General features: G+C 38.2%; 1 protein-coding gene across 1 annotated transcript; it reads right to left on the bottom strand.

Moving 5' to 3' along the window:
• Nucleotides 1-84: 84 nt before the first annotated feature.
• On the bottom strand, nucleotides 85-1,687 carry LOC112082995. The gene is made up of 3 exons (XM_024150718.1): nucleotides 812-1,687; nucleotides 441-513; nucleotides 85-347 (listed from the first exon to the last, which is right to left on the bottom strand). Exons 1-3 carry the CDS (start codon nucleotides 1,685-1,687, stop codon nucleotides 85-87), a joined length of 1,212 nt encoding a protein of 403 aa, XP_024006486.1.
• Between the last annotated feature and the right edge of the window lie 12,273 nt (nucleotides 1,688-13,960).

Genomic DNA, 13,960 nt, shown 5'->3' with positions numbered 1-13,960 from the left:
AAAGTCTACTATAAATGAAAATACCTAAACTCTACTACATATTTAAAAAGTCTACCACTCACACAAAAACTAGGGTTTCTGGGTTTAGGCATACAGCCGCCGATAGCCGAGAAACAACCTTTCTTCCTCATCCTCCTTCTTAAGTTTCTTTTTCTCCTTGTTTTCGTGCTTCGTCTCTTCTTTCCTTGCCTCTCTTTCCCTTCTCCTTTTGCTTCTCGGAGTTGAATCCGTTGCTTCAGCCTCTTTCACCTTCTCTTTCTTTTTCTTCTCCACGCGTGGAGTTTCCAACTTCCTCTTCGACTGTTTCGGCGTCTGAACTGTTGCAGCGCCACCTGTTGCATCGCCACCTACGTTTTTGGGAGATTACCAGAACCCCTCATCCAAGCTTCCATCCAGAATATCGCATATCATGTTATGCACCTTTATATCGACGTCTACACGTCGGGGTTCTCCTTCCCAGACAGGATATATTTCCTCCAAGGGCTTCACCACCATTAGATGTCTAACCCGAACCTGCCATGCCATAGAAAATGATATTAATAAATCTACCATGATATTAATAAATCTATCAAACTGAATCAAAAACTCTACCAAAATGTAAAAACTCTACCAAACTGTACAAACTCTACCAAAATGTAAAAACTCTACCAAAATGTTAAAACTCTACCAAATTGTAAAAACTCTACCAAATGTTAAATTCTACCACATTTACTAACTCTACCACAAATTGTTGTATAATAAATAACTCTACCAAACACTAAGCTATTATCAAAAAACTCTACCAACTAAATAGCTGCTAAGGTACAAGTACCTTGTGGTCCTCGGTTTCACTCTTATCCATCTCCAAAAGAGTCTCGAAAACATAACGACACCGTGATGAAGTCCACCTAAGAAGAGGAACAACCGAGTCATCTACATCGGGGCGTATTTTCCCTGCTCTCTCAGCCAATATAGGGATGCACTCATAACCCCAAACAAGCATTGCCTGTACACATCCGTGGAGAGTGTATCGTGCTCCCCCCAAGTTAGCAATCTTGATGGAATAAATTAGTTCATGGAATCCATAACGACCCCACGGCTGTCTCTCGAAAGCTGCTTCATCCATAACTGTTTTGGCTAAAGCCAACGGGATTCGACTGTTGCGGTGAAGTCCCAATACGCCAACATGCAAAATGAAAAGCAACGCCAACATCTTCTTCTTCTCATAAGTCCATGCTTGGCAAGTTTTCATCCGAGCTTCTAACTCATTCCAATTAGGGCCTTCCCCACCTCTCACTCCAATCTCGGCCCAAAATTCGGTGTGATCTATTTCCAACTTGTCATTGGGATCAATTGGGTCACAGTTTAGCCCCGTGATTTCAGCATACTCTAAGAGTGAAAATCTAACCGGGCGACCTCCAATAAGAGTCCATAACTCATGATTCCTATCCACCTTCAGTTGGTTGCTCACAAAATACTGAACCTTCTTAGCACTCCATATGAACGAAGTCAATGCAAGCTTCAGTAGCACGCCAACTTGAGAATTATTCATGATGTCGTTGTAAATTTCTTCCCCAAGGTGATCCCTGATCATCATGATGAACTCATGAAGCTTGCAGTTATGATGACAACTCTTCTTCAGCAAAAGAGATTTGCCTTCCGGGTACAATCTTTGGGGATAATCCTTTGAGCCGCTAGCTGAAGCCATGTCTGCAAACAAAGAAAAACATTTAAATCACCAAACACATATGTTTTAACATATATATGCATTTTTTCAAATATGCTCACGTTTTTCGAGACAACTATATTACTCACAGCAGATGCAGTAACGCACTTGAGTTTATACCACAGGTAAAACACAGCAGGACAAACAAAATCGCTAACCAATAAATAAACATATAAAAAAATTTATTAATTAAAATTGCACAATATTTTTTCCTTTTCCTCATTTGCAAAGAAAAAAAGAGAATTTTGTTCTCTCCAATAAGATAAAGAGTCAAACATTTTTTTGTGTTCGGCTAACCATTTGTGTTAAATTTTTGTTTAGTTATTTATCTTGCATGTACCACACTTGAACCATTTTTGTACTATACTCTTAAATCATTTTTTTTGCACAATCAAATACCGAGACTCTTAACATTAGTCTTGATTGGTGAATGTGAAAAGTCAGACTTTAAAAAAAAAATTAAAATATCATACATTCCACAAGTATTTTTTTTACTAATCAAACATTGTTTTGTACAACTTATTATGTATTAATCATATTTTTTCCTGTTGTTATCGCAGTTAAACCATATTGAAGTTCATAAATTTATACAATTTTTAATTTATTAATCAAAATAAATAACTTAATTACAATTAATTAATTATTATATATTTTCTAATATACTTATCTATAATCTGTAGTCTTTACCGTTTTAGTCTTATTCACCATTCAGACATTTTATTGTCAACCGCAAGTTGTTTTTTACCAATCAAACATTATTTTATACCACTTATTAAATACAAACCGCAGTTATCTTTCCCCTGCACGTACCGCAGTTGAACCGTACCACACTTTTAAACCACTTTTCCCGCACAACCACAAACGTTGTTATCATTCGGACCCTAAAATACCAGTGTTTTTACTGTGCTGTACGGTTCCACACAATCATTCATAAAAATTGGAACACACTTATACATTTTATTTTTTTATTAAAAAAAAACAAAATTGTAACGCACTTCATATAACATTGCTCATTGGTAATATGAAAGTGGAGTATACAAATACCGTCTTGCGTTTACTAGTTCACAGTTACCATTCACAGTATTAGTCTAGCATTGTCATTTGCTAATGTGAGATAAACACGTGCATGTGTCTTGTTGGTTTGAAGTACAGTCACCGCTCCCCAATATAATGATCAGTTATATTGAAGATCCGAGAGCGTTAGCAATGAGTCAATTGCATGTTCCAACTTATTATTCTGTGCTCGCTCATAAATTTCAGTTCGTCTCATGTAGGCTTCATTCGTCACAAAGTCATATGTAACTTTTTTTGGTTCCTCGTTTACATGCTATAGATGAAGTATGCAAAATTTTTCTGTACTTAAAAGTAATTAAGTAACCTTATCTAAGAAATTCAACTTGGTTTGTAACATGAGATTTGTTTTTTTGTATTTGTGTGTTTGGTTGAGAAGGTTATGTATACAGTTGTTTCTTATGTAGATAAGTTGATGCCTAAAATTAGAAGGGAAAAAATTTTCAAAACAAATGATAATAAAAAAATTTGAAAATTAATGGGGAAAAACCTATAGAATAGAGATTCTGGTTCCTAAAAGGAATTGGTAAATCTATAAAAAATCTAAGTTTTCTACAAATTATGGAATCTCTTTGACCAGAATCATGATTGGTTGAATATTGGTTTTTGGAAAAACAAAAACCAAAATCTATTCTAAAACCTGCAAACAATCGAGGTTATTGTGTTTTCCAAAAAATTGAAGATTAATATATAAGATGATACAAAATAAAATAAAAAAATCATAGAGTTGAATCAATTCTCTTAAAAACTAATGAAATTTATTAAGTTGAGAGTGGAGAATCATTAACAAATTAAAAGAAGGGAAAATTGATGTATGAGTAGTTTTTAAGTTATAAATTAGATGAATGGGTAGTTTTTAAAACCAAGGAAGGATTGAGTTGTGTTTACTGTTTATGTTCCCGCTAGGCATTTAAGGCTATTTTTTATTTTCAAAATTTTCATTGCTGAACTAAAATAACTAAATATTTCTGGTAAAATCCGATTTGCTAAACCAAGGTCCAATATCATAAACCAAAGTCCAATATCATAAACCGAAGTAAAACCAATGTATAATTTATCGACGACATCTAAATAAAAAAAAATTTTGGGATCCACATCTCGACGTAGTCAATCTAGCATCTCCGTCAATCCATCTCCGATTAGTCCTCCGATTTACCGTTGTAATGCTGCCGAGAGATATAAAATCGTCAAAGACACCTCTGACGGAGAAGCCGCCCATGCCGCCCATGCCACCGCGGCCGAGTGACCGGGTTGAAGATTCCATCCACGTGACTCGTCTCAATCCACGCCGGCGGTGTAGTTCCAAAGTACAATTCTCTCCTCTTCTTCTAGACTGGCCTACTCAGAATTCTAAAAGTAAGTTACTTTTATGAACTTCGACCTTGTATGAACTAGGGTAGCGGTTTGTTAACTCTAATTAAGATTGAAACGGTTTACCTGATTGGCCTGATTGAATTATTAGCGGTTTATTAACTCTAGTAGTGGTTTCTTATGTCTACATTGAATTCAAACGGTTGTATTACTCTTATACCATCTAGAAAACAGTTACAGAAGTTTATATATGAGAGCATATGAATAGGGTAGTTTTTCTAGATCCCTGTTTTCTCCTTCGAACTCCTTTCCCCGAAATTCCCCCGTGGTTTGCATTTCAATGTTTCTCCAGAATATTATATGCTCCCTGCATTTTGGATTTGTTGTTTTGGTTCAAATATCAGGCATGGAAGATGGTGAAGGTTCAAATAACCTTTCGGAAAAACTAGCAAGAAGGATCCTCGGCGATGGTTGCTACCCCGTTGGTGCTCGGTTAAACATATATTCAAAGGCCAATGTAATTGGCCTCCTTGTTGAAGCGTTAAAGGGTACTGAAGATTTTGAGAAGCTACTCCATTCCCAGTTTGGGAAGCTATTCCATCTACCTTTTGCAAGATGTTGCAACAGCGCCAAACTAGTCCATCCTCTTCTATCACGATAACTTGTGACCACGAAGAAACATGAGATTTGGTTCGTCTTTGGTGGACAGCCTCTGAAATATTCGATACAGGAGTTTAAGGAAATCACTGGATTGAATTGCAATCCCAAACCTGTAGCATTGCAGAAGAAGATGATGTCGGAAAGACGGGAATGTGGAAAGACCTATTTGGAAGAGCGACTGCTATGAACGTGTTTGAAGTGCTTGAAATGCTAAAGGATCCGGATCTACCCCGATGGAAACGGCTACCATTGGCCCTCATCGTTCTTGTTGACGGTGTTTTCTTTTGCAAAAATCTGGCTTTGACCGAGAAATACGTAGAGATGTTGACTGACTTGGATAGCTTCATGCAGTATCCATGGTGTAGGGTATCATTTAACATAACAGTATCTCGTTTTCAAGCTCCGAAGCCAGTCACGGACGCCGAGAAAATGGAGAATCTTTTAACATGATTGTGTCGTCAACTTAAACAGAAAACACCCCTGGGCTTTCTTCTGACTTTTCTTCATGCTTCAGGTTCCCTCTATCACTACAACTCATGGCCCTCCAATCTATATCAATGTTGGTCTCCAAAATTCCTCAACCTGATAACTTAAAAACTTCCATTGAAGATCCCGAAGGTTGTCAAAATGTTATCACACTATTGCATCTTGAGGACATACTTGCCGTGGAATCCGACCCTCTGCTAAGTCTTATGTGTAGTATTATATTTAGTCTTATTTGTAGTACTTGTCTTATAAGTAGTTTGTGATTCTGTTGGTAATTTTGCAAATTTTTTTGTGTGTGTCAGTTGTCTGTGAAACAGATGGTAGTGAATATTGGTGACAATGACCAACAGAATGAGTTGCGTTGGGGAGATGAGGTAGAGGATGCCGAAGTTGCATTCATGCAGGAACTCATGGCTGAGGACTCAAATGCGGCGAAAGATTACCATACTGCACCTGAGGATGCAAGTGATGCTTCACATAAGACCTCTTGTACTCCAAAACCCCCCACAAGATGTTGAGGGATCTTCTGGCCTAAAGAGAAATAGAAGAGGAAGAGGAAGACGAACAGGACGAGGAAGAGGTAGAGGAAACGCGCACGCGTAAGGTCGGACAAGATTCGAGATCTTTACACCGCAGATGAAAAGGTGAAAGCTCTATTTGTATCCAGATCGAAAGATGCATACAAACCCCTCGAAACAGTGGAACAAGACCAGTTCAAGGCATTCCAAGAGTTATTATCGCGTGAAAGGAACATGTAAGTTATATCGTATGCAATGCAATTTATGCTAAAACTTTCATTATTATCATTTACCAATTGCTCTCACTACAGCAACTTTTGCATTGTCATTGGTCATACTGTGAACAATCAATTCTTCCTACAAATTGTGAACCCTACTGAGTGGGTTAACACAATGGTAAGTACATAGCGACTACCTAATGATTTTTTTTTAATTATCTGTATTATCTGTTATTTATTTTTTGATTATCTTCATAATCAGCACTGCAAGTCAGAATGGCCATGCTTTGGAGACGTAGAGGTCAAATATACTTTAAAGACAGGGTAGCATTTGTAGACACCTTGTTCATATCCATCATCGTCAACAACTACAAGGCTTTCATATCTGCAGACAAAAGTCATTATGACTAGGGAAAAACCATTCAGGGCATTGTAATGAGAAAACCTACAAAGTGGGCTATTCAGCGTGAGAGACAAATGTTTCTACGGTTTATGTACATTGTCTACGTTCCAATGAACTGAGGGTTTAAGCATTGGGTGGGCTTTGTAGTTGACTTTAAAATAGTAGAGATTTTGGACTCATTCATCAGTCATAATGATGAAACGGCTGTGGAGCAGTATATGGCGCTCATTTGTCAAAGTATGCCATTTATATTGAAGCGTTATTTGGATAGCAAATTAACGGAAGGGCTAGCACCACCCCTTACACATGGAGTCGTTCGGAGGGCATATATCAGAATGCGAGATCTGGTGACTGTGGTCCATGTGCGGCCAAATTTTTAGATGCATGTACAGGGCTTGGAGCGGAGGATATGGGTTCGATAACGGACGATGACGTTGACAGATTTAGGGAAAAATACGCCATGGACTCATACGAAGAGTTTGTTGGCAATCTGGCTGTTGCCAACACTTAGGATGAATGGTGTACTAATGTTGAACTTAACAGTTTATGAAAGGTGTAGTTGTTGGATTATGTGCTTGATAATATTTAGGATGTTGGTACATTTGATAATTTATATGCTTAAACTTTAGTTTACTTTAGTTTGTATTAATTGGGTGTGAATACTTTGCTCCGTATTAATTTGGTACCTGTACACCAAAATGCATTTAAGTGTACATCAAATTGGTGTACATCAAATTTGTGTACAAGAAAAATTTGGTGTACACACCAAATGTACAATCTTAACGGTAACCACATTTAATGTATACGCTCAGTTAGTATTAATTATTAATTAATTATATATATGTCTATTTTATAATTGAACGAAGACACCCTTTAACGAACCATATTTTATGTTAAAATTATAACTGTGGTTTCTCCATCTCCTCTATTTGCCTCATTTCATTCGAAACCGCACTTATTCCACATAAACAACCGTTTTCCTCAAAAATTAAAATCCTCCTCGAGTCAACCTCCTCCTTCAATACACAAAAATTAACTATGGCACAAAAGAGAGGACGATGCGATGCAGAGATCCGTGATAGTGGCTCCCCTCTAATGGCGCTATCCGACGAACTATTGGAAAAGGTTCTCGCATACAGTTGCAACTCGGTCCAACAAATTTGCACCCTAAAACAAGTTTGCAAACGGTTCCAGGCCTGCACAATAACCAAAAAATTTCTAGCATCGGTTGATTCCGTGGAATTAGAGAGGCCTATTCCTGAAGACTTCGATATGCCTTTTATCGCAAGTTGGGAGTTTCCCAACTTGTTGAGGACAATGTATGAGGCACGCAATCCGGGTTTGCTGTTCATGAAGGGGATGCAAGACTACTACTGCTGTGGTGACAATTGTGGCATAAAACTCATCACGGAATCTGCAGATATGGGGTACAAAATTGGTGTTTACATGTATGGGATGTACATGAAAGCAGTGGTCCAAGACCCCGTGGGTGAGGAGTATCTTTCAAAACTAGGCAGAGGGGCAATGAGGAGGATAATTCGAAAAATTATTAATGGCGGTGAGCGTGGTTATGTCAATAATTTGCCTGATGAATTCTCCAAAAGGAGATATGAAACTAATCTTCAGTTTAGGAAACTTTGGTCATGTGGCTGTGGAGTTGCCAATGCTCAACTTGATTGGTATGACGAAATGTTAAAGGGACCAAGCATGTGCACCTCGTGTTTCTGGGCATAGGAGATGCAAAAGTTCTTCATATTTGTTTGTTATGCAGTGAATCAGGGCCGTCCGTAGAAAATGGTGAATATGTGGTGAAAGTCAAACAGTTTCGGTGGGTACACCTCGTCGTTGTGTACACCAAGTAATTTCATTGTGTACACCAACTAATTTCAAGTTTAATATAATTAGCATATTTTGCTGTTATTTCAGAAGTATCCTGGAATATGGTTTTTTAGGTTATTTAATCGAATTATATCGACATTTCTTATTTTTCTGATTTTATCTTTTGTTTAGGATCTGTACACCTAATTTTGTACGCCTTAATATAAAAGATATTTATCACAAATTATTTTGTTTCTCTGTAGTCTTAAATTTTGTTTCACTTTAATTAAAATCGGCGGGTAGTTGTGGTAGTTTTTCGAGAAGCATTATCTCTTATCTCTTTAAAGTCTCAGTTTACCTCTCTCTGTACGCCTAATTATGAAAAAACTAATAATGAACACCTCAATCTGGACTCAATATGTACTTCATATCTAATTGGATTGAAATTTTATATATTTTTTGTCTTTTGTTTAGGATGTGTACACCTAAATTTGTACATCTGAATGTTAAAAGATAATTATTACATATTATCTATTTTGTGTGTCCAAATTCTTTAATTTTTTCCTCTTTACTTATAATTGGTGGGGAGTTGTGGGAGTTTTCCGAGAAGATATGGTATACAAAAGACATTATCTCTTTAAAGTCTCACTTTACCTCTCTCTGTATGCATAATTATGAAAAATTAATAATGATTTCGTCAATGTGGACTCAATCTGTTTCCATATCTCAATTAACGTGTGTTGAGAAATCTGAAAAGCTAATGATGATAAGAAAATTTAGTTTCCAAAATTTATAATGATAAAATAATTCTGACTTGTTATTAATATTTAAATTAAATCTGACTTTATATTGTAATTGTAATTAAATCTGAAAGAATTGAATTTTAAATCATAAAGAAAGAGAGGCTTATTTGAAAATTTTTAAATCATAAAAGTATTGAAAGTTAAATACGTCATTTTGTTTGGTTTTGGTTATGCTCTGTATTTATTATGGTAATTTAATTTTGCGAGCAAACGAAAAGACACCTTTTTGTCTCTGTTCAATGTCCTTCTTCATACAGCTATTCGGCTCTATTAAAACCGCACTACCTCTTTAAATTCAATCCCTTCACCGTAACATCCTATTGAGAACTATCATAACTTCCTCTTTCAATCCATTTTCAATCCATTCTCTTCTGCCTCAATCCCTTTTTCTATCCATTCTCTTTCTCTTCTCTTCGAAATAAATCATGGTTCAAAGGAGAAACAGAGGTGGTGATGGTGCTTTTTGCCATCTTCTCTCACTCCCTGATGAATTTCTGGAAAGTATTATGGCCGCTACAAACCCATCTTTAAGGGAAATAGCCCGCCTTCGTGTTGTATGCTCTCGTTTCAACAATATCGCTACAAGCATGGGTTTCTATCAAGCGGTTGATCCTGCCCTCATCCTCCATGAACCTGTGGCGGTTCCAGGGGTTATTTTTCAGAGGGGGATGCAAGCATACTTTTTTTTCCACGATGGTGAAGGCGTGGAATTGATAAGGGATGCTGCAGACAGAGGCTACGAGCAAGCCATTTTTGTGTACGGGATGTGGCTCAGAGCAGTGTCGGAAGACTTCGTCCGTGCTGAGGACTATTTGGGCAGGCTCACCAAGCAAAATCGGAGGAAGATGAGCATGACTTTGCTGGCCCCCATTCAACATGAATGGAATTTCGACTTGCCAATCGATTTTACATAGAAAGCGGCTGCCTTTGAAACGAGATTCCATGCGCTCTACAGCTGTCACTGCGGGGTTATTAATTACTGGCATCAGTGATCTGCTCAAAGTTTAATCTCTAGAGCTACTCTGCAAGAGCACAGATATGCAATTGTAGTATAATAGGGGTCGAACCACAGAGACGAGAGATTCGCTCAATAACTCTATAGGCTTGAATTACGCTAAGCAAACACAATGAAATTAAAAGCAACAATGAAAGCAAAACGGTTGTAAACTATATGGAAAAGAATTAGGCTCAGGGTATTTCTCAGGAAATCAGAGTATGCAAATCAATCGATTAGTCAGGGTTCAGGTTTAAGCACGGTTTTTGAACTCGAATCACAGAATTATAATTAACCAACTTCTGTTGTGAGAATTATCTAAGTTAAAATCCTAGAATTCCAAATTCCTTTGCAAATCCTACAGATTTAAACCAGCTTTAATGCACAAGTTCGATATGTTCACAAAGTATCTAAACCAAATTCCTTTGCGAATAGCTACTTTGCTCACCCTAGGTTCTTTCCAGTTATTCAATTACACTTCCGTGTCAATCAATTAACCTAAGATCTAAGTTCTAGGTGACCAGTCCAGAATTAGCTTTAAGAACAACCTATGGTGAAGAACTAAATAGATTATGAACCCTAACTAAATCAATTAATCAAACATCCAGAGAAAACCTTTATGAGAACCCTAAACCTAACAAGTTAACTACTCAGACATGGAGATTGAAGCAATAAACATAAATGAATAGATTGCAGAAAACAGTAAATAGATAAATAAACAGGGGTTCGAAATCTTCTCTCTCTGTAACAGAGTTTCAGACTTGTCTCCCCCAAAAGCTCTCAAAGAAAATCTAAGGTGTTGATAAGGTGGCTAAAAACCCTATTTATAACTTAAAAACACGTTTTGGGCTTCCTTGTAATTATTGGAGACTTTTGGGCCCAACTCCTTCTTCAAACAGGAAACAAAATCACGTTTTCCTTATTTCTGCAACAAGTGTCGAGCGTCACTCTCCATGGTGTCGAGCGACACTAAAGCACATAATTTGTCCTTCGTGAATTTGATCCTTGTTTAGCTCCAAAGTGCTCCAAAGTATCCAGTTAAGCTCCAAACGTACCTATGACCTGTAAAGACTCCAAAAGACTCGAAAAACACTAGAAAGACTCTATAAATAAGATATATACCATGGTTAAAAACCATAAAAACCATGATATATCAACTCCCCTAGACTTAGCATTTGCTTGCCCTCAAACAAACAGAATACCAAATAAGAGAAAGAGGTTTGAAAACACGGAGACTCAACCTTTCATTGGAACATCGCTTTGACCGATCACCCTGCAACTCAACTACTGCTTCATCATTCCAAATCGAACCACCATGTACTTCTCCGCAGACATTCATAGCTTTCCAGATTAAATCCGAAATTCCACAACATTGTCCATAAACCCTCATCGCTGGGTCTCACTGATGATTCCAATGCCAAGAACCTTCCAGATTCTTTCCCGTACTATACTCAAACAAATCAGCCATACACACTTTGGTACTTTTCTCTCCCCCAGACTTATTCTTTTCGCACACTCATCATCTTTTTTTTTTATGGCATATACTCGATAAGGGTAAAGCTGCGAGTACTGATGGTGTTTGCCATCGAGTCCCCGAGTTGTCCCCTTACCTTGTATCAAAAGTTTTCAGCGAATAGTGGGGTCATAGGAAACTTTCCTACCCCTCGCTTCCTTCCTTTGTGTGATCATTCCAACTTAGAAGTGAAATAATGAGATCCTTGGAAATTTTCCTAGCCCTTCACTCCTAAGCTAAAATCATCTCAATCTTTTTGCCTTTTTCTTTATTTTTCTTGACTTTTTTAGCTTTAAGCACGTCACAGGGAGAGAAGCACCAACATTCGATTTCACACAGGCTTTCATTTGTCAAGTATGAACGAGGAATCAAGCTCTAGGAACATCAGTCACATCAATGAGGTAAAAGAAAGAGTTCAGAAATTAGCTCAGGTTAGTGGATTCTGTTGGAAACATGGACGCCTCTAGTCAACTGGTCAGCCTTTAGATTTTTCATTAGTCGGATCTAGACTGAATCTGCAGCAGTGGTCACTTAGATGAAAGGTCAGCACAATAATTCCAGGAAAAGCATCATAATCTCCAACAAATTTTGACTCAAAAACGTTTTGACACGACTGACTCATAAGAAAAACAAACACAATGTCAGCGACTACCTCCCCCAGACTTAAACAACACTGTCCCCAGTGTTATCTAGTCCGAAGTTGGTGAAACAAAAGGCAAGAAACATAGAAACGCAGGAAAAACAGAGAACTTACCTGGCTGTAATGATGGTGTCGAGCGACACTGATGATGGTGTCGTGCGACACTTGTTATCCTCGTACCAAATTGCAGCAGATCACTCCGAATTTCTGGTTCGACTCCGGTTTCCTGATTTCCTTTTTTTTTTTTTTTTTTTTTTGACTGGTGTCGACCGACACTGCTACACCTAAAACACCAAAACAAAAAACGAAAGTTAGCTGAAACAAAAGGACTTATGTACAGACTTACCAGTGAATTGCCTTCCACCAAGCGCTTGTTTTAAGTCATTAGCTTGACTATGGATAGACTATGCATCTGGTGGATCAGACAGTAGCAAAGAGTGCCTCTGTGAAAGTCGTCTCATCCATGGTGGTGTGTAGGCGTTGTACGCATGAGGTCGTCCAAGGAATGCAGGAATAGCACCAGGGTGAGATCTGTGTTTGGACGGCTTCAACCTGTTCCCCGCAATATCATCAATAGAAAAACCAAGTGTTCTACGATAATCTCGTAGCTTGCGTCGAGAGACCGAATCTGCATCTTTCAAATCAATTTTGATGATATCACAAGAATTAGGATTAGGCTTAAGAGGTGCGTATCTTTGGTTTGGTGGAGATGAATGGAGTGAGATGTTTTGAGCTTATTGATCAACAGCAGTCACTAGTTCTGTAGACGTTTTCGTCAACTCAGGTTGATCTCTCACCTTCTCAGCATCAAACACGTTCTGATCTCCAACTATCACTTCAGGTATTTCACTGACTTGGAATGTCTGACCATCGATGGTTGAATCCTTCAGCTTCTCCATCTTAAAAGTCATGATGGTATCTCCTAGGTGGAGATCAAGGTTACCATGCTTGACATCAATCACCGCTCCAGCTGTAGCTAAAAACGATCTTCCTAGGATAAGAGGATCTTTGGGTTCCTCTCCATATTCCAGAACCACGAAATCTGTAGGAATTATGCAATCACCAACTTTAATCGGAACATCCTCCAAGACACTTTTTGGAATTCTTTTAGATCGATCTGCTAGGATTAGAGAGATATTAGTTGGTTTGAAATCAGTCATTCCAAGGCTTACAGCTACAGAGTATGGCATGAGGTTGACACTCAAACCAAGATCACACAGCGATCTCTTGAACCTCTCTGAGAAGATAGAGCAGTCCAAAACAAAGCTTCCTGGGTCTGCGAGTTTCTCTGGCATCTTATTCTGAATCACAGCACTGACTTGTTCAGAAATCATCATCACTCCTTCCTCATGACTCAGATTATTAGTCACCATCCTCTTCACATAGTGTCTGAGAGTAGGAGCAATCTTCACAGCATCAACCAAAGGAATCTCAATCACAAGCTTCTCCATCAAAGCCTTGCATCTGGCATCATCTATCTTATGCTTGGACTTCCTAGGACTCCTTGGGTAAGGAACCTTAGGTTTGTAAACCTTTTCCTCAGCAGATTTCGGACTTTGAGCAATACTAGATTTGCTCTGCAATTGGTGACGCGCGACACTGGTTGTGGTGTCGCTCGACACTGGCTCTGCAGTTTCGAAATTTTCTTCAGATTCGTCCAACTCCACGAATTCATCCTCAAAAACACCTTTTTCAGCACAGGAGTCAACTTTTTACCACTTCTTAACGAGATGGCACTGCAGTAATGCCTAGGATTGGTATCAATCTTCCCAGGAAGGAATCCTTCATGCCTTTTTATGGACTCTGCAGTCTGAGCAACC

This window comes from Eutrema salsugineum, unplaced genomic scaffold (genome assembly GCF_000478725.1).
Source record: "Eutrema salsugineum unplaced genomic scaffold, Eutsalg1_0 scaffold_7, whole genome shotgun sequence".
Lineage (NCBI taxonomy): Eukaryota > Viridiplantae > Streptophyta > Magnoliopsida > Brassicales > Brassicaceae > Eutrema > Eutrema salsugineum.
This window is presented reverse-complemented; position numbering and strand designations above follow the sequence as displayed.